The 27,920-nt window shown below is 38.3% G+C and overlaps 1 protein-coding gene across 10 annotated transcripts in view; it reads left to right on the top strand.

The window, feature by feature from the left end:
- Positions 1 to 3,636: 3,636 nt before the first annotated feature.
- Positions 3,637 to 27,920, top strand: part of kcng1 (potassium voltage-gated channel, subfamily G, member 1) — a 28,979-nt gene continuing 4,695 nt past the window's right edge. The window contains exons 1-4 of one of the 10 annotated variants that reach the window (XM_088608035.1): positions 15,156 to 15,440; positions 18,363 to 19,319; positions 22,451 to 22,535; positions 23,948 to 24,766. In XM_088608035.1, coding sequence (XP_088464161.1) covers positions 24,005 to 24,766 — 762 coding nt within the window. In that variant the 5' untranslated portion in view covers positions 15,156 to 15,440; positions 18,363 to 19,319; positions 22,451 to 22,535; positions 23,948 to 24,004. Of the gene's footprint in view, positions 3,829 to 15,155; positions 15,546 to 18,362; positions 19,320 to 22,450; positions 22,536 to 23,944; positions 24,767 to 27,920 lie in introns of those variants that run through there. The other 9 variants (XM_088608032.1, XM_088608034.1, XM_088608033.1 and 6 more) reach the window with 9 other exon arrangements.

Below are 27,920 nucleotides of genomic sequence, written 5' to 3'. Positions count from 1 at the left end.
ATTAATTTGACTCCTGTTGAGTGGAACATCCGATAGTGACAAAGTAGTAATGTCTGCTTGAAAGTTGCTAGCAATATGTACAGTGTCTGGAGTTGCACATACCTGTGGATATTTTAGCCTTATCGTTGGCCAGTTTTGTTTGTATTAGGGGCTGTGCTAACCTCCAGGAAAATCAAATGGCAGCAGTGTTGTATTTACATGCTTCATCCTGGCAAACTGTTTTCTCTTTGGGTTAAGCAGAGCGGGCTACGGGCCTATTCTCTTGGACAGAACAACCAAGGTGCACTCCAGCTCATGCCCAGAAAAGGAGCTCTAACCAATTGTTCTTCTTTCATGCCTCAAAGTCCACAGACAACTCATCCTGAGGCCCTTCCAGGTCGTAATATAAAGTTGTTACAGACTGCTTCGTCATTGTTTCACGCATTAGCAGCACCCATGTCATAACAAGACTCTGTTTTTATTAAAGGAGCGGAGAAGAGCAGATTAGAGAACTGCCCATTGAGAAGTCTGGTGTATATTCCATGTACCGTTGGCTATGTTGCCATGGAAATGTAGGGGTGGGCAATTCTGGTCCTGGAGGGCTTGTTTTCAGCAGGATCAAAGTAGCCCAACCGGTGAGAAATGGACAGGATACGAAGACGCAGCACATTGCAGGGGAGGTGTGAGTGTCTGAAGGTGTGGAGCACAGAAGCTAAAGGCGTTGAATGAAATTAATGCAGTGTCCAGCCTCAGAACTGTTTTGGGGCACAATTGTCAAAACATCCTTTTTAGGGGCCTCCTAAATGACTCAACTGTGAAAGGGCTACATGAATGCAGCTTTGACCTTCTACCTCGGTGTAACAGGGCAGCTGTATCTGGAGTTTCAGATTACAGGTTTAGGTTTGATGGTAAAACACTGCATTCTTTGGTGTCTAAAGTATTTTTTTCAAATTCACGTAATAGCTGAATTTATGAGAATAAAACCTATGTATTTATGATTTAATCTTTTACTTTTAGTGAATAAACTGCTTTTCTGAAAACAGCCAGGAAAACTTATTGAACCCTTCAATCAGATTTGCGTTTCCTGACTGCCAAACTGATGTATACTGACTGTCAAAATTCTCTGGCGTATTTTTGGTTTCCTTTAAGAAGCATCTTCATGAGAAACATGAAACACCAGGAGACTGACAATCCAATCAGTATGGTGAAGTTGCGTGACCTACTCTCTTCTTAAGTGTTTTTATTATTGGTTGTTGTGTTGCATATCATTTTCTGTTGTTGTTAATTAGCAGTTCGCACATGAAGTTAATGCAAGGCCTTCATCAAGCTGGGGTGTCCATCTGTAATCTTCAAGGATCACAAGCTTATCTTGGATTTCATTTCAGCTAAGCTCCTAATTGGACTAATTATTTGCTCAACTGAGATGAACAAAAAATACTGCCTATCACCAAGACTTGCACTGTTTGGAGGTTAAAGAGACCTCTGAAAGCCACTGAAAAGCTACTCTCAAAGACCAAAGATGACCATTTGCACACCCATGAAGCAGAAATAGGAAAGATATACTCTAGTTTCACACAATGTAGCACCAATGACCTTCTCCACCTCATTTCCTGTCTGGTCACCACTGACTTTATTAAGAGACTCTTTATTTACTAAACATGCAAAAGAGAAAAATTAAATTGCAGAGAATAAATGGGACAAACTACTTTGATTTTAATTACAAACAAGTATGAATAAGGTTATTGTTATTATGGCTTTACTAGTGTATGTTCTTCTGAATGAAGCTTTCATCTAAAAGAACATAACAGAGATTATAAAAATAAAAAAACGGAGTTCAAGGAAACAATTTTACCATTTGTAAAAAAGCAAAGATATGAAAAATGAAATTGAGGAGAAAAAATAGTTTAGCTGTTATCTGGCATCTGTTAACTGTTCTCTTAAAATAACTGAAATTTTGATGGATCAGCACTGCTTCTTAATAGCGAAGGAAAAGCCTTGATTAAAAAGAGAGTTGACAAATGCTAAGTGTCCAAAACTTGCAGAGCAGAGTATATCTGCGGGTTATTCTCTGCTCTGCAAGAATGACCTTTGTTCTGTTGTTAAGGGAGACATACATGTCTGGACTTTATTTGTTTGTGTTAATGTATAACTACTGCTGTGAAAATGCACAGAGAACATAGAATTGCACTTTATATTGTGCTCAGAGGCCTCACAATCCCAGAACACTTCACAATGCAATCACAGAGAAGGGAACCATGCAATGACTTTTAAACATATTCACCCATTCTTCCCATTGAAAAGTCAAGAAAATCAAAAAAAGAAGAAAGGGCACAAGTTCACCACCAAACATTTTAAGGGCTGTGCATTTTCACAGAAAAATGTTAAAGGAGTTCAGGTCACTCTGATTTAAAAAAAGAAGCCTCCCCCCTCCACAACAGGGCAGCTGTTTCATTGTGAAGGGTGAGCCTTCAGCACTAATCCTCTCATCGTTTGATCCTCGCTTTATACATGAAGAATGTTTGGATTACAGATTTTCTATTCTTCCATTGTCAATTGTGCTGGCACTATAAAGGAGAATATTTTTTTTAATTGCTTTGTTATTTCGGGTCACTTATCTTTCCAATAATGCAGTGAGTTTATAGAACTAAGCGACCTGCTCTCACTCACAAATCAGCCTCTATAAGGTTTGTGGGTGATTCAATCAAACTGGTTTTGCAAATATCCTCATTCTGTAATGTCTGTAAAGAAAAAAATAAAAACGAACATGTCTACTTTAAAACGATTAGTTTTATTAAACACTATGAATATTAAATAGGATGAATATTATTAAACACTAATGTATTTATCAAATACTTAGTTTAATAAATCATTTTTTTATTCAGCGTTTGTTATCAGTATTCTTTGGTGACCTTACAGCTAAATTCTGTGCGACTTATATCTCAGAGATGTAAAATCTCTGCAGCAAAATCCCTTTTACAGCCTCCACAAAGGTATACAATCACGTAAAGAAAAAGAAATATGGGTTTTGGTGTCAGTGCTAAATATGCACATAGGGATCTTAAAGATTGCTTAATTTATTTGTTTTTCAACCTGTTTTGTAAAACAACATTAGCCAAAATACTTCCCTGGAGGGATCACACAGGGAAGATATTTAGCTTATATTTCTTCCTTGGCTCTTCTTTTTTTTACTGTCTTTTATTTCTTTTTACTTTGTGGCTGGTGAGTGAATTCTGTTCCCTGTTGGAATGGCTTTGCAGTGCTGCCCAGAGCTTGCTGAGAAAGTACAGAATTAACACTGCCTTGTGTGGAATACCGGTACACATAAAAACGCAAAACTTCAAAAGCTGAAAGAGCACGATCGACATGCCTTTTGCTATGAGGGTAAACCCAGCTCCCCTCATGGTCCGCGATGCTCGTATGAAGGTTATGGCCATTTCCACAAACAGCGTGGAAAACAAGGCACAGCTAGCCCCCTTTCAGTAACTTGGGGGACAAATATAAACTGAATGATTCAGCGGTCAAAAGAGAGTGATTATTCCTATTTTAAGAGGGAATCCTCTGCTCACTGGTTGCTGGTTGCTATGGATTTCTCTCAAAAGCTCTCAGAATAATAGCACATCCTACCGGTGATGTCAGAGCTCAGAGCTGTTGATTAGGCTGTAGCCTGTTGCTTATGATCATCAAATAACCTACTTACACTCCGGATACCTTGCTCTGCTGTACAGATCAACTAGAGCGAGCGCTCAGAGCGAAAGGTTTGGACCCTCAGCTGTCTTCCTCCCTGGGTATTTTTCCTCGCTCCTTTGCAAGGATTCACCTGCAACACCTGAAGAATTTGATTTCCACACTGTGAGTACAGCCTTCAGCTTTTCTTTAAATGTGCTCTTATTTTATTTGCTTCAAACAAGTTTAGCAGCCGTGTATTTCATTATGTTATGTCATACAGTGTACACTATCCACTGGGTACACATAAATATCTGAGTTGTTCCTTAGTATATTTTTGTATAAATATCTTACATGTTTTTCAGTTTGTTTGTTCTTGTAAGTGATATTTAAGTGCTCTTTATTTTTTACATACTGTATTTTGCCTTTTCTTTGTGATTTCTTAAGAAATGCAGCAGTAGAGCTGAAGACAACATAGCTGTTGTTGCACTTTGTTAGAAACACAACAACTAACATTTTTATCGAGAATAAAAATACAATTTTTGTGTTTGTTTTAATGCTAGAAATAACATTTTATTTTCATGCGGCTCTGATAGTTTACCCCTTTTTACAGTCAGCATTTCCTTTAGATCTCTTGGTTATAAAAAAGACACTCACATTCCCTTTATCCTCCACTGGTACAGAAAGTGTTGGAACACTGATTTGAAAGGTGTGATTGTAGCTCTATCTGGCTGAAGAACAATCTACATACAGTATACATTTCCTCCTTTCCTCTGAGCGTGCCCCACAGAGGTCATACTTGCATAAAGTGCCTTTAAAAAATGTTTTCTCACACACCACACTGTACTACTAGTACTGTAGGTTAGTTTGACAAACTAAAGATTGTGTTAACCTTCTTTGCATCCAAAGCTGATGGTAATAATTCCACAAATGTATAAGTTTAACCTTAAATGAAAGGCTAGAATGACATTCTGCAAAAGTCTGTTACCCCATTGACCTTTTGTGCATCTTTGGGACTGACACTTAAATTGTAGTTTTCCAGTATTGTCAGTCTCTTCTTTATTTGTTATTGTTATTTGTTGAATGTTATCCAGCCTTGAAGGACACTGAAACTCTGAAATAAAACTTGGAGCATATACATATACAGTTTTAACTTAGCAATGAAGCACGTGTCTGTGTGTGCTTGTATCCAATATCTTAAGTCTAAATTCTTGAGGTACAAAAACTGAAATTACTCATTTCACAAGGAAGACTCGAAATTGAACCTAATGGATGATGATGAAGTCAATTATTGAGCATTAAGCAGATGAACTGTAGTTACTTACAGGAAACACTATAGCTTTTAATAAACCAAGGAATTGGAGAAATGTCTTGGACGCACATTTTAAATAACAAAAAACCTAGGGTGCATTATTTAAATGTGTTCAGCAATCTGTTAAGGAATGAGCTCTCTGTGCCTCTGATATAATGCCTCTCCTTAACACAGATATTTGTTTTTCGGAATGTGTTACTGTTCCAAATCTCTGTTCTCACTGTCAGAATTATGCAAAACATGATTATTCTGATTTAAAGTCAAGTCTGGGAGTTAACCTAAAGGGGCTGTCAGGTACTTTTGACAAGTACCCATCATTAATTATTGAGGCAGTTTGACCTGGGTAAAGTAAGTATGCAGGCAGCTACTTACCCCTCATGCTCTCTTGAATACACAAAAACCCAGTCCAAAGGAGTTTATCCCAGACATTAAGAGATAATGAAGATCAATAAATGCTTCATTAAAAAATAAATTATACAGTCACATTTGCTTTGCATGATTAAGCGGTAGCTAATAGTCACTTCCCACATTGATGCTAATGAATTATTTATCTGTATGTCTGTGTTTTGCTTTATATGCTTAAAGTGCATTGCAGCAGAGCCAGATCATCATTACCTTTAGGGAAGAATACAGTACCATCTATGGCGTAAACACGTCTGTGGTTTTCTGAAGTGCATCTTATAGCGCTGACCAATTACCCTTGCATAGTTAGGAAGACTGTGGAATTCACCATTTAAAATCCTGCAGAAGGAGATGGTCATAAAAAAAACTCTTTAGCTGATGTTATGCTTTACTGTAAAACACTTCTGGGTCTTGAGGGAAAGACTTGTATATGATGAACCAAAAGTGGTGTACGATAAACGCTTCTGAACAGTACGGTGTTTATTGTCACTGCTCATTGGGACTTTAAATGTCTTTTGTTTTTTTCTTCACAAGGCTCTCCTGTAATTGAGTAGGACACCTGACAATGATATTTTGAATTTGTTGTTCCTGGCTGCCAAGAGAAAAATCCCTTCCTTATTTTTTTATGTGCAATGAAGCTTTTTATTTAATGTTTTAATTGTCTAAAATGAGTTATTTTTTACACAAAAAATGAACAACTGGAATTTCTATAGAAGAAGCTGTGAATGTTCTGAGGGTGAGAAGCTTTCAAACTTTTTCTCTGTTGGGAAACAAATAGGCACTGAAATCATCCCCAGGTGGAATTAAGTTTTGAGAAATAATGTATTCAGTAAACCATTGTATATTACATTGTATATTTTGATTAACGAAGATGTTTATAGAACAAACCAATTAATTCATTTTGAATGCTATGCTGGTTGCAGAAGGGTATTTACTTACAGTACTTTTTTGCACACTTGTTACATTACATTAAGGAGGATGATAAAGTGACAAACATTAACAAGAAATGAAACATTCATCACCTTGCAGCTTGTCTCTTCCGTTTGGATGACTGACGACCCAGAATTTATGTATTCTCATTTAAATTCTGGATTTCTCAGAGCCTTGAAACTTGAAAAGCTTCTTTGCCAACTCAGCAACATTAAGTCTTTTTATCCTGAAAGAAACTCCCATTCCCTAGAGATATGGTGATATCCTTAAAAATGCACTACTGTGCTTGTCACTTTATCAGTACCTGATGTTGCGATATGTTGAAATATCAAAAGTAAACCGTAGTTTCAATTCGATTTGTTAATACCTTTTGCTATCTTTACAGAACCTCATATCAATGAAGAAGAAAATTGGTATATGGGACAAATTAATTATAGATCTAAACAGAAAACAGTATTAATAACCTACAGGGGATAAACAATATTTATACATTGTTTATTTAGATATATAAATAATATTTATAATTATTTATACATTTATACTGTGGTACTTTCAATCTGTATATACCTATGTGCATTTTACACTTATTTTATTGTTTTACAGTGACTATTAGCATATTTTGCACACACCTAATTCTATTTTATTTTGTATTGCTGTACTTATTTTAATTTTTAGCCTATTCTGATGTCTGTTTTTGCTTGTCTTGGGCTGGGCTCCTGTAACACCTCAGTTTCCCTTCGGGATCAATAAACTCTATCTATCTAATATTACCAAGAAATGATAATGGATGGCCTCAGTTGAGCAATATAAAGCTCAACTGTTGTCATCCATTATTATGATGTCTGGAAAGGCGTGAGCTTTAAATCTTAATTATTTCAGATACACTGTTTTTCAAGACAAAATAATAAAACAGTTACATCATGTACATTTATAGTTCATGCAGGGAATACAGAAGTATTTCATGCATTTTTACACTGTTGTGAAAAATTCTGAATTGAACAAGACTGATGGACAGATGTCTGCCTGTCTTTCTTCATTAAAAAACATTTTGTAAATGTGGAAGCACATCGAGTGAGATGGAAAATCTTGTTTCAATGAGTTCCCTCACATTGTATAAAAAATGCAAACAGTCTAGTCACTGACTGTAATCATTTTTGACAATTATATGGCATTTTCTATCCCAAAGTTTTATTTCATATATACTGTATAGTAAGAGGAGACCCACTTTGTCCAACATTGAAATTCCTAACCCATCTAAGTTATGCTTGATAACCACTATGTGCCAGCAGCCCCAGTACACAGCTGATCCTGTGGAGAAGTGAGAAATTGCTTTATCAGTTAAATTAAATTGAAACTTTAGGAAGGACAGACCCAGCAAACCAGTAGTTAAGACACTGGAGTTAACGCTACTATTTTTACAAACAGTGCCATATGTACAGTTGCAGTAACCCGGTTTTCCTTTCTGGTCCCAGTACTGACCGGCATCAGCCTAGGTTAACTTTTTCATAGCTGATGATATCAAGCTAGCATGTATTAATGCTGCCGTGTAAGAGGTATTCATACAGTAAGTAACTTGATGACGTCTTTAAGAAAACAAAAAAAAAAATCCCATTTTAAAACTCCTTGGGACGGGGCTGTTGTTATAAGTCTAAAAATCTAGAACATTTAAGTCCTAATTCCTGACTTTATCATAGCACCTCAAATCCAGGCTTTTGGTTGAATGAGATACATCTTTGCAACCTATTTGGCTAATTCTTACAGAACTTTGCCTTTATAATTTGAAACAATATGTACACTTGTTGGGGTGATTTTTATGACTGTGGTTCAGTCCCAGGGGTCTTTATGCCCTTTGGGGGAGAATTTTCATGTTCTTCTCTTCTTACCTTTACTGTGGCTACTTCCTATGGTGAAGTGTGGAGATATGAGGGTTTTGGTCCAGGATATGTGCCAGAGAGATCTGGCCATTGCCTTTGCTCAGAAGGCATGGCTTCACTATCACCAGCTGCCTGGATGAATTGGGCACAGTTTGGCACTGTTATAATAATAATAATAATTGCTTACACTTATATAGCGCTTTTCTGGACACTCCACTCAAAGCGCTTTAGAGGTAATGGGGACTCCCCTCCACCACCACCAATGTGCAGCTCCACCTGGATGATGCGACGGCAGCCTTGTGCGCCAGAATGCTCACCACACACCAGCTCTCAGTGGGGAGGAGAGCAGAGTAATGAAGCCAATTTATAGAGGGGGATTATTAGGAGGCCATGATTGGTAAGGGCCGATGGGGAAATTTGGCCAAGATGCCAGGGTTACACCCCTACACTAGCAGTCCATTGTACCCCAATCTACATTAACCACAACCCCTACTCTTTTCGAGAAACACCCTGGGATTTTTAATGACCACAGAGAGTCAGGACCTCAGTTTTACGTCTCATCCGAAGGACGGCGCCTGTTTACAGTATAGTGTCCCCGTCAGTATACTGGGGCATTAGGACCCACATGAGCTGTAGGGTGAGCGCCCCCTGCTGGCCCCACTAACACCTCTTCTAGCAGCAACCTTAGTTTTTCCTAGGAGGTCTCCCATCCAGGTACTGACCAGGCTCACACCTGCTTAGTTTCAGTGGGTTGCCAGTTATGAGTTGCAGGGTGATATGGCTGCTGGCGATACCTGTTGGGTAGCTTGTTCAATGCACTGAGGAACCCTGGGTTTCTCTGACTCATGGCACTGCCAGTGAACAATAGATTCTCCAGAACTTAAACAGAGAAACATAAAAGAGAACTGAATGCAACACCTCTGAGTTAAAAGATATAAAGTTTCAGTTTGATCCCTCGTTCTTTATTACTTTTTGAACTGTGAAGAAAGTCCGAATGCAGCTCTGCCAGGTTCATTAATATTAAAGATACTGAATATTGATTATCTTTGCTCTTGGTTCATAAATATTAATGCCACTTAATATTAATGATTTGCATTCCCCACATAAATGGCAGGAATGAAAATGAAGAAGAAAAATCTTAAGGTAACTGCAAGTTTCAGATGGAGCATTATTTACTCGTGTGTGTGTGTGTCTTTGCATCTGCATCTAGACATCTTGAAACAAAAACACACGCACATACCGTATATATGCATATTTATGAGCATGTGGAGTATTTCTTAAAACTGTTTTTCCTCCCAAACAAGAATTTCTACCTGTTATGCAAGACAGAAGTGAAGTATTAATCTTCTACTATAATGTATCACAGTACTCTTTCTTTCACTAAGGAAACGGAACATTCACAAAGTACAAATGAAACATCTAATACTGTGTATGATTTGTACTGCTATTAAAACTGCAGATGCCATTTTTAAAGAAGGCTGTGAGTCATACATACTAAACATAATATCCTTCCCATAATGAGTAACAAATAAAGGCTGTAAATCAATCTGATCTCAAGTGGCAGGAGATTGAGAAAATGAAAATGATGATGTCCAACTGTCTGAAGCACTTTCCCAAAGCTACCCAATTAGCATTCAATCCTGTTAATTAAAGGACAGTTTAATTAGACTTATCCATTCAGTGTTCCTGTTTTAACAGATGGCTTTGATCAGATGAAAAAAAAAAGAAAATGCTAGATTACTCACATACCAGGGAAAAACTGGTGAAGACTGTTACTTGTGATTGTCACAGCTTGGTAAGAAGAAATGTTTTATTTTACCCAGAGGACTCCATTTCCAACATGAGAGCAGGGCTAAGCCTGTTGGGCCCAGAACTGCACAGAGCAACTGTTCGACAGGAAAGTTAGTTACTAAGAGGAGTTAAAATGATCAACAGGTGGATAGTAAATGCATGGAGTTTCTTAAGTAATGGTTGTCAGATCATCCCAATTATAAAGTCAAGTCAAAATTAATTGATCGAAAAATCTAATCGATGAGAGTTTTCCGTGTGATTAGGACCAAAGCAAGCTGAAAGCAAAAAAATGTGAAGCATTTCTTTCCTTTCTCACCAGGTGATTCTCTGTCTCACCACTCGGCGCTGATTAATCAACATGGGACTTAACAGTTGTTTTTCAGAGTTAATTGACATTCAACCTAGCCCCTCCTGGCAAACTCTAAGCATGGAAGAATTTGCTCACAAAATTCTGTCTTAATCATTGCCAATGACATTCTATAACAGGTGGACTGACACTCTTTCTCTTTTTTAATTATTTAATGTAGTTGCTGCTTGTTAAGGGGTCTGGACCGACAGTGACAGAAACACCAGTTGCCCTTCTTTTCAGTCTGTCACAGAGAGGCTCAAAGCAAGACACCGATTGTATAGCAGCTAGAAGCATTTCAGACCTCACAGGGTGCAGACGCTTATTAACAGCATAATCAAATGGAAGGTGCTGGAAATACACAGCTTTCATTTAAAGTTTATTTGAATAGGCCAAACTAGAGAGAAAAAATGGACACTTTTTTGGTTGAGCACTATAGTTTGAACTTAAGTTTGTGTCATATACAATTTGAGCCGGATTAAAGTGCTATACAGCCGAAGTCCTGTCTCAGGCCTTGAACTAATACAGAGAAGCTTTATGATGAGACAACACACCTTGGAGATGAGAAAGCATAAAACTTTTATATCATACTTGGGTGTAGAATAGTGTCAACTTAGCATTCTTTTCATGCAGAGTTGTATGAGGGCTGGATTTACTCTTGTTCCCAATGCTACACAATGCTGAGGCGATGCAAACATGCTGCTTTCTCCACAAAGTTTTGAACTTTTTCTTTTACCCAGAAGTTTTACAGAAGGTGGCAGAAAGAAATACCAAAGGTAGTAAAACAGGTGAACAAAAATAGCCCATGTTTTGATCCCGGCAGTGTCAGGTTTTGGCTGCTGTCAAATGAACTACTGGCAGGCAGCTGCCTTTTTGAAGAAGGCAAAGGTCTCAATAAGAAGTGCTGTCAGTCTTCGGAAGCTTTGAATTATGTCTGGCTGCCACCATGAGCTTTTTCTAAGCATTAAATTGATTTATATTGAACGAATTCTGGGGGCGATTACTTTGTATGTTTTTGGCAGCTAAATTTAGGCTACTGAGCACCTTTTACTTGTGAAAGCTGAGATAAACCACTAAAATAATGTTTTTTATGAGGAATGATACACTTCCATGACTTTTGTGTGCAGAAGACTAAAGCCTAACCTGAGACAGTGTTAGTTATCCTTTTTGATACTCTGTCCCTCCTCAACTGCAGAATCGATTGACAGGTGAACACTTACCATAGCTTGTGCCCAAAAAGCAATCAAATGACCACTCCTTACTTTGGTGCAGTGGCAGCTCTTTATTCAAAAGCTGTGACAGTCTCTTTCCCAGCTTCGCTGGACTGTCAGTCTAATGGAAATCCTGCATGTTCCTGGGGAATGTTTTGGACAAGTGACACTTTTTACTTTTTCATACCCATATACTTCATTCACTTTATTTTGTAAAGGGGCCTTATAAAAATGTAATATTCATAAACAGGTGCAATTATCTGAATTTAAGGGCTTGTGTGTTGTCTACTGACAATGAGAAAGTAAATGTTTGTACAGGGCACTATATTTTTCATGACACTTGATGTATGCACTTTGACCAAAGATGTATCCTTTTGTGCTTATCCTTGTTCTAGAAAATCAATACATTTCCAAACAAACAGAAACTTCCAATAACTCCAAACAACTAATCTTTCAAAGATGACTTATACGTTAGGAAAGACATTTAATTTAAGTCTTATTAAGACATTCTAACATTTATCCATTCAACATCTTCTGCAAATATTGACTGTTTTGGAATCCTTTTTTATACAGTAGGTTGTGTGATTCTAAATGGTTGTTTCTTCTGTTTTGCATTTTATTTTTGCAAAGATTAATCAAATAGAAAAAATAGCTAAGTGTGGTCATTTGTACCAATACTTTGAATATTAGCTTGAAAAGAATCTGATTTTTAGAGTCAAATTTAGAATCAGGTTAATGCTATATGTTTATCAAGCACGTTTCTCACAGGGGAAATCAGCAAATGGTGCTGTTGATATTCTTCATTTCTGAAAATAGTTTTTCTTCTCTTGCAAATACCAAACCCTTCTTCAAGGTATTTTTAATCTGCAGGTATGGGGAGCTTTTTCTATCATATATAAAGTCAATTGAATTTCCTGTGCCAATTTTTGTATCTCTAAGTATGTTTATATTACATAAGGCTGTATTTCTCATAGTATGGTGTTCCATGTATGATATCATAAATGGCTTTTAATGTGATGACTGTAGCAGGATGTTCTTTGATTTCCTTTTGTTTACACATTTATAAAACAATATCTTGGTGCAGTCAGATATGAAATGAGTCTAGTGCCACACTCAATATATGACAGTACATAAGGTGTCTTCCTTATTCCTGATATTCCCAATGTTGGAAAATAGACAAAGGTGATGACATTTTCCATACAAAATTAGTTCTTACTTTTTTTTGTTCCCTACATACATAGACAATTTGAAAATCCTTTCTAGCTAGAAATGTATTCAGTGATTTATTAAATCCACCCACTTATAAAACAAACAGCAACATAAAAAAATCTCTTGCTGGAGTTCCTGAAAGCTCTGGTCATGCAATCTGTGAATTGCTCCAGGCTTGTTGTAATCGAGACCTGTTGATATTTATACATCTATAGGCATTAGGCAAAGATAGAGATCACCAAAGGCAAGATGCAACATTTTAGTGTAATGCATCATCTTACTCAAATAAACAGGACAATTATCATGAGAGCTAGGCTGAAGCTATACTGTACACTTTTTGTCTGACTATTTAAATGCAGTTAAATATAATTGTTTCATGTGAAGCTGCTACATAATTTCTTGCACAATTAGTGTAGAGGATTAAGCGAAAAAATCTGACATCTAAGATGCAATCAGTTGTTAATTAGTACATTTGCGTTTTGATTAATATTTCGAAGTTATTTGGCTGTAACCTGCTGTACTAATGGAGGGCAGCACAGCCGTGTTGATGAGACAGACTGAGAAGCCCCAGGGGACATTGGTCATAGATTAGTGGAAGAAAAAGGTGATTAGGTAGGCGTAGGAATGCAAATCACAGAATGCTGAGAGAGGAAGTGATTTCAGATCCAGTTGGTGTACCAGGAAGGTGCTGTGTATTGGGTCTCGCATCAGAAAACCAGTCTGCCCTCACAGTGTGCCACTAATGTCACATGCACAATGGTTTTGTCAAAAAAGTCCAAAAAGTGCATGAAGCTTTTTGTTTTAAAAATACCCGATTGTGTCATTTGGGCATTCTTCACTCAATGTCTGGATAGTGAGAGGGGAGTTTTGTTAAGCAATTTCCAATGTAAATAAAATCAATTAAAATGGAGAGGGAGCTAACCCTTTCCTTAAAAGAATGCTCCGTACCCTTTAGACCAAAATGAACAAAACGGGACACTTCTATGCGCTAGGCTGAACTCTGTGACCAGGGGTTCGAGCCTGGGTCATGTCACTAGTAAACTGTAACTGGTTTTCCCTGACCCTACAGTGACACAGTATGAGGTATTTTTGCATGTAGGATGCTAAACGATGAGTGGCACAAAGGTGGAGTCGGACTACCCACTCCCTGGTGTGCAGGTTAGGGTTATGAAAGCTCACTCTCCCTTGAGTGAAGGTGTTGGGGTTGTAGCTGCAAGATGAACAACATGCAATCATTTCTTTATGATCAGGTGGGTATATGCCAAAAATAATTTATTCATAGCGTAAGAAAAAAACAGAAAGGCCAGACTGGACTCGCGTACAGCCTAAAAATTAATTTATTGACCTCAGCATTTGGCTGACAATTATCTGCCCTGCAGAAATCACTCAACCCCGTCAGCCTTGCAGCACCTGTTCAATTCCACCCCCTGTTCAGCACCCTGTGATCGTCCCTGACTGGGGTCATCGCCTGGAATAGTATTCTGATATTTACTTTGCATGTGATTCTGCCTGCCCTTTTCAGCGCATTTCATTTAGATATGCAGATATGAACTTCACAGACCAGCAGCCTTTTCATCTGAAGTTTTGCTCTTTAAGATGCTCGTTTTCACCTCTTGATGAAGTAAAACCTGTAAGTGCTTCACAATTTTCACCTCCTGAGAAGCTCACAGCACTGCTGTGAAGAGCGAAGGCTCCTGCAAAACAAATAAGTGTGAGCATTAGGTTTAAGAACCATCTCTGTTTTTGGTCTGATGGAAGACTATAAAAATGGACCCATCTCCTTTATTGTCTAAATAAAGTGATGTATAATTGTGGTAGGGCGGTATGGTGGCACAGTGGCTAGCATTGCAACCTGGTAGCATCGGGGCCCTGGGCTCTATTATTAACCTGGGGTGCTGTCTGTGTGGAGTTTGTCTGTTCTCTCTGTGTTCGTGTGGGTTTTCTCCAGGTGCTCCAGTTTCATCCCACAGTCCAAAAACATTCATTTATTGCTGAGAAAATTGACCCTGGTGTGGTGAGTGTGTGTGTGTATCTGTGTTTAGATACAGTAGACTAGCGTCCCTTCCAGGGTGTACCCTGCCTTGCGCATGTTGTTTGCCAGGATGGGCCCGGCTGACCTGTGACCCTGAATTGAAAGAAGCCAGTAGAATATGGATGGATGGATAATAGTGATCAGTGCAGGATTTAATAATCTTCAATAGCTGGGAGAATAGCCATCCTGACATAGACATCCATCCTGATGCCACAATTGACAGGTGTCACAGTCAGCTTTAACAATCCCTTTAAAACATATATTGATTCTGTGATTCAAAAGCTCCTGAAAAGGGGCAAACTACATGTGTAACATATATAGTATTGTTATTCCCTGGAAAGGGTCATGGAACACTATGGTAGTGCTTGTTGCATAGATAAACTTAGATAAACAATCATTGTGCTAATACAGAAAGCAATCCGATGACATCATTCAATACTCATCTGGAAGTAAATCCAAAGAGACTGGGATCAAAAGCTCTGTAGACAATGTGTCGAAGCTGCAACAGTGGATGTTTTGGAATTCCCAAATGCTAGTCATGAGTCCACAAGCATGTGATCTGTGCTGCTGTGGTCACAACAAGGAAAAACATGAATATTGAAGATTCGTCACTGTGCATTGCTCTTATGTTTGATTGAGCACAAGCTAGTACCTAATGTCTGTAACAGTAGCTGGCATGTTCATCATACAGGTAATACAAAATCAGCTTTTCAGTAGTTTGCTGCTAAAATTTGTATTCATTTTGTGGTCTTGTTCTGGAGGAAGTGTGGTGTGCTGAGACGCTGGGATCCAGATGGTAATGTCATGTTTAAAAAGGATTGATCATTTTTGCCTTGTGCTTAACATGCCATATTTTCTGCTGTGTTGTCTTTGTTTCTTTAACAAAAGTCTTTGGAGACTTTTTTTTTCCCCAAAAAACTTCTTAATGACACGAGAATTATGATTCACGGGGTGCCTGTTCAGGAAGTGATTTTTCAAGCAATTAATAGAAACTTAAGGCTAAGCACATATTTTATGTGGTCTGGTCCTTGAAAATGTGGATGTGGATATTGTAAAGTATTAAATTTGCATCTTTATAGTTATGTTTTTCATTTGATAACTCTTTCTAACGAAAGTACAATTTCATAAGGAATATGTCAACTCCTGTGAAAGCACAAAGTAAAATTAATCCTTCTCATCATGAGGGCATCTAGAACTACATGTATTACTGGCTTCAGTTCTACCTTGAGATTCCTATTGATTAATAGTGACCCTGTCAAACTCCTGTTGATGCTACAAAGAGTTTTTGGCAACAATTCCATCAAATCTCAATGGGTTTTGAAGTCACTGAGTGTCTGAAAACAAGGGAAATTATCTAACTGGAAATTCTCTGATTTTATTATTGTTTAAGTCTTGGACATTTGTTCTCCTCATTTCTTATTTTAAAGTCCTCATATCTGTTTCTGTGTATAGCCATGATGTAGGTGGTGTTAGTTACCATGACAATGAAGTTTCAGAATAGAGAAAGAGAGAGGCAGAAATGGGGAGCTAACTCCTGACTTAATTAAATAAGTTGATGTGGTACAAAAACAAATGTTCTGCATTTTGCTAAATTCAACATATTGCATTTTGTTTATTCAACTGATCTGCTGTGGCTGTCTCTTAATTTTGGTAGATGATCTGTTGGTTTTATGAAGTGGAAGGTTACACAAACAATCTATGACTTAATTCATCGAAATGTGGATCTACAGAAACCTATTTTTTTGTCTAAAGACCAACAACCAAAGTTCTTTCAGTGCACATTCATGAAGGTTCGTGAGCCTGCAGCTTTATACATAAGCTTTAGCCGGAGTGAGGCTGATGTATGAAATAAATGGCAAGTGATACTGAAGACAGATTTTCTGTCAGTGACTCACAGGAAATCTGGAGGAGACAGACCTGGACCGTGTAGTCAGAGCATTAAGATGGGGAAAAGACAGAACTAAGGACAGCCTGCTGGGAATCGCTCCCTGGCAGACTGTGCTGTTATAAGAGGCTGCGAGGCAGTTTTTCAACCAAGGTGTTTCAGAACAATACGCAAATACTCTGCTAACTGGGAAATATTGTATTTCATGTTTTTGTAATAAATATTCAAACACCATCTGTTGATAGAATTCAGTACGTTAAAGGTGTGCTTTTGGAGGTTTCTGGATTTTTCTATTGTATCGGATGAAGACTTCTAATATGGAGTTGGAATATGCATTTTTTCACCTTTCTATAATTATAATGAAGTGCTACCTTAAGTAATGTTTAAGGCATCCTCTTAAACGAGCATCACGTTTTAGTTAAAACAAAGAGGAAAAGAGGAAAGCAGGTCTTTTTTTAATACGTTTATTTTAATTTGTATTTAAAATCTTTACACTACAGCTTGTAAAAAGTATTAAAGCGTAAATTTAAAAAAATTGTCAATTACAAAAAAAGGTTTAGCATAACATATTAGGTTAAAGGTAATTCTAAAAGTTGACTAGAAGAAGTCAATTTTTCATTTTTACAGTATCATTCATCCTGAGCTGCCTCGTTCTCTGAAACCAACACAAAACATATTTTTTGTAACTCTTTGCTTTTTTCTTTTTGCTGAGAAAGACTAGGAAAAAGAACATTTTACTATTGTCATGTTTTGTATACCAAGACAGGATTAATGACCGACTGCAGTTTAAACTGGTGGTTCTCGTTTTTCATTGACTGTTATTTGCTTATAAGCTATAAAACTATTCTAAAACAAAAATCAGATGCAGGAAGAAAGCTAGCTAAATAAAAAGGTATTCAATGTGGGGCTTAACTGAATAATGGTAATTTTTCAATGGTAAATTGATGGTTTGGTATTTTAATTATATTTTAATATATGTTACCAAAGGACAAGAAATACCAGTTTCCTGGTAGGATTTGTATGAATTACTTCAACTATTTGAAATATGTTTTTTCTATTTTCTTTTATGTGAATTAGCGGTGCTGGATATTTGCTGTTACTTTTGCTGAAAGAGTTGTTGTACTAATTCAGCCTGATTATTTTAGAAATGTCCTTGAGTGAGACATTAAAAAAATCCTACACTTTTAAATAAATGTCACCATATTATACATGTACTGTATGTAATTAATTCACTCAGTTTATACAGTGATATGCACCCTTAGTGAGCTTTCTTTTAATTATGAAGCAGATTCAACATCTTCCTTTAATAAAGTAGTTTTATCAGTTTGAATGGCACAACAAGGAAAATATTCTGAGTCAACTTGTCTTTTTCACTTACCAGTGCTTTAGTGAACAAACTGTAGCTGCATCCATTACTTCTTTAAAGAATATTTTACTAGTCAGAAATGGAAAATAAGAAATGAGGAGCTTGTAGCCAAAGATAATCATCACATTCAGGATAGTACCATTTTTTGTTTGGTGTGACTCAAGAGAGTCCATCAAAATAGTGAGCTGTCAATTAGTCAACTGAGAGTTCTCCCCAAGCTTGAGGATGTGTGCGGTCTCTCATGGGCTCAAAGCTAGCAATTCAAAACAGCCTCACCAGGCCAGATGGTGGACTGCCTGACAGAAAAAAATCCCTGTGCACTGCTTTGCCCTATTTTAAAATGACTCCACTTTTTTTTTTAGAGAGGAACACCTTTACAGTGGCTGATGAATGCCCAGTGAGAGGGACCAGGCAGAGGAGCTGGGGAGACAAGGCCAGCGAGAGTGGGGTCATCAGGGTAACCAGGGAACAGACAGATGGGGCTGATTTGGGAGTAGGACCCCAACACAGTAAAACAGCATACTTGAATGAGACAAATCCATGACACACACCCCTTTTTCAGCGGAATTGATTGCTCAACGATGTCACATTTACTTACATTTGCAATGGTTATTCTATTAAAGATTTACAACCTAGTGCATACATGAAGTTAACAAGGACCAAATGCATGAATCTCAAATCCCCCACACAGTACACATATTCAACAGCAAGCACAGACACATTTGATAGTATATTTATACATTACAGAATATACAGAATATAATTGTATTGAATTAATTTAACAGATACATACAGTAACTGGGAATCACTAAATCCCAGCAAAACTCAAAGCAGAGTAAACGGCATCTGACCAGTTTAGCGGGAAGCCTGGGCCTAGTATGCCCAGAGCCACCATCAAATCTGTCTCCTCTGACAAGCGCTGCCTTCTCTTGTTGCTTCTGTCTGCCAGTGTTGAACATGCCCGCTCACGGGGGTGTGTTGTCAGAAATGGCAATACTACATTGAAATGGTCAGAGATCGTCAGTTATTCAGTCACTTCGGTCAGCTTTACAGTGCAATCCATCTGTTGCTACTGTATGTGCGTTCCTATTATCCTTCTTATGTAAGCTTTTGTGACAAATCAGAAGAAAGTGGCAATACTCCTCCACCTTTATAGAAGCGAAACATTTAGATGTGCCTTTCGGCATTTTGAGATGTTGGGATATGTCCGTGTTCTGCCAAAGAATCCAGAGGAAACATCTCAAGTCAACCCCCTGCCCCTCTCTCTCTCTCACCAGAGCCCCAGTTCTGACCTGAAACCTTGAGGTGTATCTGTGATGGTGAGGATTGTCTCTTTCTTCCCCTGCATTTGAATTTTCTACACACTCACACAGCTGAAAATGTCTGTGAGATAATGTAGCATAGCCCACCAGTGATATACAGATAGTAGCCCTGTAGTAGTTGTCTTCAGAGTTCATGAACACAGGAGGGAACCTCCCTTCCACTGGCACCTTGGTGTGTAACGGTAAACTCTGATGCTTGACTTCCATGTCTGAACACAAAATAATGAAGAAACATGTTGGCAATGGCCATGATTTGATATAATTCATGATCTTTATGGCTCTGTCTAATACTGCAGTTAACTCTGTCGGAATTGGTTTGGCTTCACAACAGAACATGCAATAATTTATCTGGTTGTCAGGATTTTGCCTTCACCTAAAAGACAAATCCTTTGATTTTCCTGATCACTGAGGCCCACGTAAGTCCGTTTTCCTTATGAAAAGCTTCTGTTCTCCTACTACCAGAAATATTTCCTTGGTAACTCTTTACAAAGTAAATAAAAACTCTCCTGAAAGGAGTCTCCGTCGTCATTCCAAACCTGGGGCAGGTGCTGGCTAGATCTAGATCGATCAGTGGACTTGCCAATCCACCCTCCTCTTTAGTCTTCAACTTCTCATGCAGCACCTGTCCAAAATCAGCTGACATGCAGTCAATTTGCCATTTAACTGTGTTATCAGAGAGTGGAATTTTGTCCATCTCAATGGCACCATCAGCTCCTAACTTCGCATCTACAATGTTTTTTTACATACAGGCCAGATTGCAGTTTTGGCAAAGTTTTGGGACTTCGTTGATGAGTTCTGTTTAACACCCATGCAGACTCTATCACATGTTGAGGTTTCATGTTTTGTTCTTTCAAGTGCTTGAAGTAATGAATGTCATTGATCGCCAGAGATTTTTGTCCAAAATGGTATTTTAACTTTCTCGGCACCATCACCACGTTTACCAGCTTCTCTCTGCAGATGACACATTCAAGTAAGGCGTGAGGATTTCCTATTCTCCAAAAGTCCAAGGCCAGATACTCTAGCGTTTACTATAATTTTGGGGGTTCATATGTTTCATTAATTACCTAATTTGTTGAAAAGTCAATACTATTGACAGCAAAGCTATCCATTTCCTCTGATAAATAAAATATGGGAAATAAAATAAATAGGGAAAATAAAATTGATGCAGCAAAGAAATGTGCTTGCAGTCAATTTTTACTACCAACAAAAAAGTGAGCTAACGCCATTTGTGTGGCATCTCATTAGTAAGAACTAACATGTCTTTTCCAGTCCTAGTAGGGAGGTGTTGAGTACAGCAGCCACAGCTATCACTGGGCCTACAACTAGGAGTACAATGTCACTGGGACCAAAATAATGGAAAGTGCTGCAAAGCCGAGTTTTCCCCCATCATGAAGTGTCTGTTAGTTATTTTGAATATTTCTTTTAGTTTATTTTTGAACTTGGGAGTTGTGAGGCTCCCAGCTTGAGATACCTTTTCTTGTTGTGTTTGGAAAGCTACTATCTTGCAGAGTGTGAATAAACAGCAGGCAACCACTGTTACATTTTAAGTGACAAGTCCCCTTGTGTTTCCATGAACTGGGGTTATCTCACACACCGATTCTCTCTTAGTAAGAAGTTAAGTGGCCCAGGGTGTTTGGTGTCTTACAGTAGTAAAGTCTAGCATCTTTTCCATACCAGCCTGGAAAAGAATTACTGGATCACACTGTTTTGGTTGAGCAGGCCACAGTTGTGTCCTCTGCAACATGTTCTGATTTTCTAAAAATAAATGTTCTCCAGAGTGACTACAGCTGTTCATAAACAAGCATGGGGAACAGCACATGGGAGCTGATGGGAACACACTGGAAAGCAGGCAAATGGAAAGCATACAAAAAATCTGAGATGAGCTGACAGTAATGTCATGGTACAGGAAGGCCAGATAAATATGGAACACTTGTCTGTAAAATTATCTCTTTGATATGTAGACATTGATAACTGAATATAAAGGGTAGATTCCAGTCATAATTGAGACCTGTAAACCTCTCTTTCTTATTGTTTTAAATGGTCAGATTTTCCATTTTTCCATTCATAGAAGAGATTTTGCTGTTTGTGGTGTTTCTGTTTGCAGAGTAACCCTTCGTAACTTGGATTGAGTATGATCTGTAAAATAAATTTGGGAACTGGGCTTGGCATTAGAGTGAGGGATAGTGCTGGAATAATAAATGTATTGAAACATGCTCAGGCAGCTTGTAGTGGTGGAAACAATTTCTCCTGGAATAGTATTTACAGGAATTTATTTGAATGTAAAAGACTTAACTACAATACCCAGAATAAATTTCAACTCTTTTATACCTAAATTTGGAATCATTTTTAATCTGTTTAATATGTACTGTGGTTCCATGTACTGTATATTATCCCTTCAGCTCATATATGTTTTTATCCATTTACCATTTTTGTTTGTTTATAGAATTCAGTGTTTCGTTCTCAACTTGCTTGACTTGAGCTTAAAAAAACCAAGAATAATGCAAGAGTCTGATGGTTGCAATCACTATTTGAGACCCATGGTTGTAGAATGTTCTGGAGTGTCTCTAGCTACCCCTGTTTGCCATTTATGCAATTTTTATGCTGGCTTTATCAAAATCATTGCATATTATTTTCTCTCATTGATTTCGGCAATGTGCATTGTTCAGAATCTGATCTGTACAGTTCGTGAGCAATTTCTGCAAAATCATTTGTATCATTAGCTCCTATCTGTTGGGATATGCACAATTTTACATGGAGAGTAAATAGAAATGGCGCCAGAATTGTGGTCTGAAATGAGCCATTTAAAGAAACGAAACCTTTTCCAGCTCATTATGTGTGCCTTAAAGGCTCAGTGCTATGCATACAGTAATTACTATGGAGCAGTGCTGTGTGTGGAGTGCTGTGAAGTGCTCCTGAAATAGCAACAGTTTGCAAGAAGATCTCAATCCCCATCGCAACAGGATTCCCACCCTTTACAGATCCTCTTGCCAATTTACATAAATGTAGTAAAGAAATCAGCGCCTGGTTCTACCTTAAACAAATGGTCTCCTTTGTGTCGTATTAGATACTCCTGCCTTACTTTTTAAATAAGTACCTCATTTAACTCTTACATTTTTTTTTCCTTTTAGCATCTGGATCAACCAATTAAAACCACTTCCTTTAGTTTTTACCCTCGGGTTCAACCGAAGTAATGGAAAAAAATTTGGAAACCTGGTAAGGCTGAAATAAAGTCTGACAAAATGATGTCTGGGACAGATGTTTCATTTATAGGCTTCTTACCTCATTAATTTGTAAGCTCCCTCTGACAGACCCAGGCATGATAATATAAACTTCCATGAAGTATGAGAAATTCTTCTAACTTCTTTTTCCTCTGCCAGTTGAGGAAGCAGTTGAAGTGACCAAGAAGTGCAACAAAGGACAGTTTTGTTTCAGGGAAACACAGTTGTGATAACATCCTAACATTTCAGTCTGCTTGCAGCTTTTATTTACTTTAGAACCCAAACAACGGAGTAAAGATGAAGACACCAACATCTAGATGCATCCTTTTTCATTGCTAACAACACCCATTCAAGTGGTTGTGTTAGTCACAGAGATTGAATTTCTTTCATTGTAAAGAAATGTCTTTGTCTCCATCTGAACTGTGCTCCAAATGCAGAGACAAAAGAATTCATTTTCTTTGTTTATTTTTTTTTCTTTTTGTTCGGCAAAGCACAGTTGAAGACGTACAGTACTGTATATTAAGTCTTTGGCACAAATGATTGCCGCACTAAAGCATGAATTGAAAAGCAATTTCTAGCCCTTCTGCTCCAGCTAAAGCACTATTTCTGCCCCCTTTGGTTTTATTGTTTTAGTCCCTTTTAAGGTAAAATGGTTCATCTTTGGCTTTCTGAACAACAAAATCACTCTGCACACCAACTCATCCCTCAAGAGGAATTTTTAAAGGCGCTACATTTTTAACTGTAATTAGATAATGCCTTCAGATTAAAATTAGAAGCTGGAAGAGTGTTATTCATAATATTTTTCACCCTTGTGGTTCAAAACCTTTTGCTTTTTACCTTCTTATGGTTCTTGTCAAGTTGTATGTTTTAAAAAAGAAATTTAAATCATCTGTCTGGCTGCAGTATTGTTGTTTTCACTTGTTCACTCTTTGGTTTATTTGTTTATCTTTGTTTTCTGTTTAATCTATGTTCCCAAACTTTATATAGCATTAGAATGGTGTCCTTACGAATTTCAGAAGTCTTTCACACACAAAACTTACAAATCAAAAGCCTGAAAAATGAGCAACACAGGCAAACAAACATTTCTACAAACATTTCTAGTTGCACATTATACTGTAACTACTTTTATGTTTGAGCAGTAAAATATAGAATGTTTTTAACAAACTTAACGGTATATTTGATTTTAATTGCTTATATACCGGATGCCTCTCGCTCATTTTCTTATTTTGGTCTTCAAAACCCAATTCCTGGCCACATTTGGGGAATTTCAAATTTGTGACGACTCTGGCAGGATGTCCCAGGCAACATCTGCAGCCAGGAAAGGCTGAGATTCTGTGCTTCACACAGCAGATGTGTTTTGCTCAGTGCAGAGGGGCAGCTCAGTAACTTCTCCCTTCGCTCCAGCAGAGAAGGATGTCGTAGCAGCGAGCGTGACCCCAGGGATGTAACTGCTCAGGGCTCAAGATGACTCTTCTCACTGGAGATGGCTCAGACTACGACTACAGTGCCCTCAGCTGCGCCTCCGACTCCTCGCTCAACCACCCCTCCTTCTTGGAGCACGACGTCATCAAAGGGGCCTTCTACAAGCGGGCCCAGCTCCTCCCTCCAGGGCAGGACAGCTACGCCTGGGCACACCCCGGCGCCCGCAAGCACCACGCCATCATCAACGTAGGCGGGATGAGGTACCTGCTCCCGTGGACCACCCTGGAGAACTTTCCCCTCACAAGGCTGGGCCAGCTGAAGTTCTGCACCAACTTCGACGAGATCATGAGTGTGTGCGACGACTACGACGTGACCTGCAACGAGTTCTTCTTTGACCGCAACCCGGGGGCGTTCCGGACCATCCTGACTTTCCTGAGGGTGGGCAAGCTGCGCATGCTGAGGGAGATGTGCGCCCTCTCCTTCCGGGAGGAGCTGCTGTACTGGGGCATCGAGGAGGAGAGCATGGAGTGGTGCTGCAAGCGCAAGTTCCTCCAGAGGATCGAGGAGTACGGCGACCTGGACCAGGGCGAGGAGCTGCTGGAGACCGACAGCAGCCCCTGCGAGACCCTGCCGACCGAGTCGCGGCTGGGCCTGTGCATGGGCAAGCTCAGGGACATGGTGGAAAGACCTCACTCGGGGCTGCCTGGGAAGATTTTCGCGTGCCTCTCGGTCCTGTTTGTCACCATCACTGCCGTCAACCTGTCCATCAGCACCATGCCTGGCTTGCGGGAAGAGGAGGAGACAGTAAGTGTTTCTGCTCAGAGAGGACAGGCGTGCATGTGACATCAATCAGCGACCATTGAAAATTGAAAAGGATTGAAATTATTAATCAATGATTCATGAGTGGCACACAGGTGCAGTGTTTAGCATTGCTGCCTCCCAGCACTGGGGCCCTGGGATCAACTCTGAACCTGGGGTGCTATCTGCACAGGGGGCTTGTACAATTCTCTCCCAAAAAACATACTGGTAGGTTAAATTGTTTCTGGGAAAACTGGCCCTGGTGTGATTCTCAGTGTGTGTCAGTGTCTGCCCTGTGATGGACTGGCATCCCATTCCTGGTGTGTCCCGCCTTGAGTCTGTTGCTTGCCAGGATGGGCTCTGGCTCCCTCTAAAGCAGTTTAGAAAATGGATGATACAGTAGATATTTGATGTGGTTGGCCCATTTACCTACTGCCCATCATTTACACTGTCCTATTTTAAGTGAAAAAGTTCTGACAGATGGCACTCTGAAAGGAAGTTAAAATGGAATGTAAAGTAATGTACAGTACAGAAATGGGAGTGATTTAGGAAACAAGTTTTAAATGCCAAACGTGCAAGAATGCCTATCTGGCACTTACGCCAAAGAATGTTATACAGATCTGGTTTTCAGATTATTGCGTTAGCATCTGGATTCCAGGTATAGCATTTTCGGGAAATTAAAGATACAGATTGTGACCATTCTATACCCTTAAAAAGGAGAAGAATAATTAAAATATGCAGTTATGCTAATGAATACAGGAATTAATATTTCTAACTAATTTTATTTTGGGGGCCTCAGATCTCAGAACGAAAAAGAAAGATCCATTTAGTTAAGAACTGGAAAAGTATAAGATACTATTCAGTTTCCATGATTTTATTAATATTTAAAGATCTTAATATGTTTTTTGTTTGAAACAAAAATCACTTTTGTTATCATCTTAAATGAACCAACAAAAGGTGCTTCTTCTAGACTTTGAAACAGAGGCTTCATTTTGTTTTCCACAGTCTTAGCCATTTTTTGACGTGCAAAAGAAATCTACATACAAATCTAAGAGCCTATCTGAAATATTTTGTTTTGCTCCACTCCAGCAATTTTAATTACAAAGCAATTACCAAGCTTCATTCAAGAAGAAACCCTTAAAATAAAAAAGAAGTGTCTTAGGTAGGCACATTTCTGAAGCATTAAAAGAATATAACAAACTGAGGAAATGCCTGCCATCTGTGCTCTCTGGTGTTACTTCTGAAACTTGAGATGGATCCAAATCTCAGCTGCTTTTAGTATTCTGCAGTTTCCTATGATATTCCCCAGTATTATTTAGTATTCCACAGATTCCTACTGTATTCAACAGTAGTATTTAGCTTTTAACAGATTCCTATGAAATGTTTAGCATGGTAAAGGTAAGATTAGAACTTATAAGAAGTCCAATTGATATTTCTGGATCTCCCAAGAAAATAGCTCTTACTTCTAATCAAAATCTTCAAGTCTGCATTACATTGCATTATTTTTGTGGGCAATGTATGTGTTACTCACCATGAAGGAATGGTGGTGTTTTGTGATAGTATTCTAATCAGAAAACCACCACATGTCTACATGCTGCACAGAGTGTGTTCATGCACAATGAGCAGTTCGTTCTGTACACACTCCCAAAGTATCAGGCCAGTTGTAGAGTAATTTGGCAAAGTTTGAATATCTCACAAATTTTAAGAGCTCCACTGGCTAATTGAATTTACATACTCATTATTACAGATGACCTCAATTTGTGTTGTAATTAAATTGCAAGTGGTGGCAGTGGGGACAAAAATAGACTAGACTGGAACAGGCATGCATATTTTAAGTCAATTTTAGACACACGCAAAGAAGTGAAGATCACTGTGTACTGTATTTCAAAAATAGAAGGTAGAAGTCTGGGCAGATAATGGTTGTCATGGTAAGGACAAGACTGAATTTATATACCAGTACATATACAAAGCTCTCAATGAAAACAAATATTCCGTTAAAAGCTTTAGAAAGACACAGGTGCGGGGAAATTTATTTCAACAAAAAAAATGTTGTTAATGTATACTTAAAACATCAATGATATGAGTTCCTCAAACACTAGTTCATGCTAGCACCTGATGGTCACAATTCCAGGTGAACTATCTGAGTTTAGAGAGTTTAGGGAGTGCCTACACAATCCATACATATGCAGTAACAGAACACTTAAACTCCCTGTCTAAAGACTACTAGATAGAAAATGTTACAATTTGTAATGTCTGTAACAATTATTTATCAGAAATACAGATAATCTTCAATTAAAGCGATGTGTAAAGTTTATTCAAACTCATGTTATTAAAATTCATGTGGGGTTTACTAGTCAGACCAACAACATAATTCCTGGTTAGAGCAGACTTCAGTACCATGGATAGTTCCCACTGACAGTGCAACAATGACCAGCACCATTTCACCAAACAGCCTCCCAATAAAATGTATTTATAATGAAATATGTGAGCAATATTTTGTCTTCAAATTTCATTATTATGTAGCACAGTGATATCCGTATTCGCCAAAGCAGCCTTATTATATGTTAAGTACATGCTTCCCACAGACCAAATTACGCTGCTTATCTTTGCATTTTACAAAGATCACTTGCATAAGTACTAAATTTTATAATGCATTTCTGCAGAAATACGTGTCCACACCATGTTTGCAGCAATAAATCAGTGCGCATCAGTTACATCTTCTTCCTGTAATCGTATGCATCTGCAAAGCCATCAGAAAGAACTCCAGCCCCAGTCAGCAGGGGTGCTTGTGCAAAATGTGTAGTGATCTCTGTCCTTGTTCAAGCTGTTGGGCTTCGCTCCATTATTATTGCAGAAAAAAAGGATTAAAGGCAAAATCAGGGAAAATTCATGGATTCTAATCTTACAATAAGTGCTTACTTTAGATTCGTCCCCTGCTAGAAGCAGTAGCACATCAAAAGGGGATGTCTGGAAATTTGAATAGGGGCACAATCTTAATGAAACCTACTATTGGCACATTGTGTGTATCTTATTTGGGCCAAAACATTTGACCATTGTGGTTCCTGTGTTCTATAGAAGATTATTTTTGCTAACTAACCCAAAAAACGTGGATAAAGAATTAGCCGTAATTCAGTTGTGTGAAACAGAATTTTATGTCCCA

Source organism: Lepisosteus platostomus, chromosome 15, assembly GCF_059453375.1.
Source record: "Lepisosteus platostomus isolate fLepPlt1 chromosome 15, fLepPlt1.hap1, whole genome shotgun sequence".
NCBI classification, from domain to species: Eukaryota; Metazoa; Chordata; class Actinopteri; order Semionotiformes; family Lepisosteidae; genus Lepisosteus; species Lepisosteus platostomus.
This window is presented reverse-complemented; position numbering and strand designations above follow the sequence as displayed.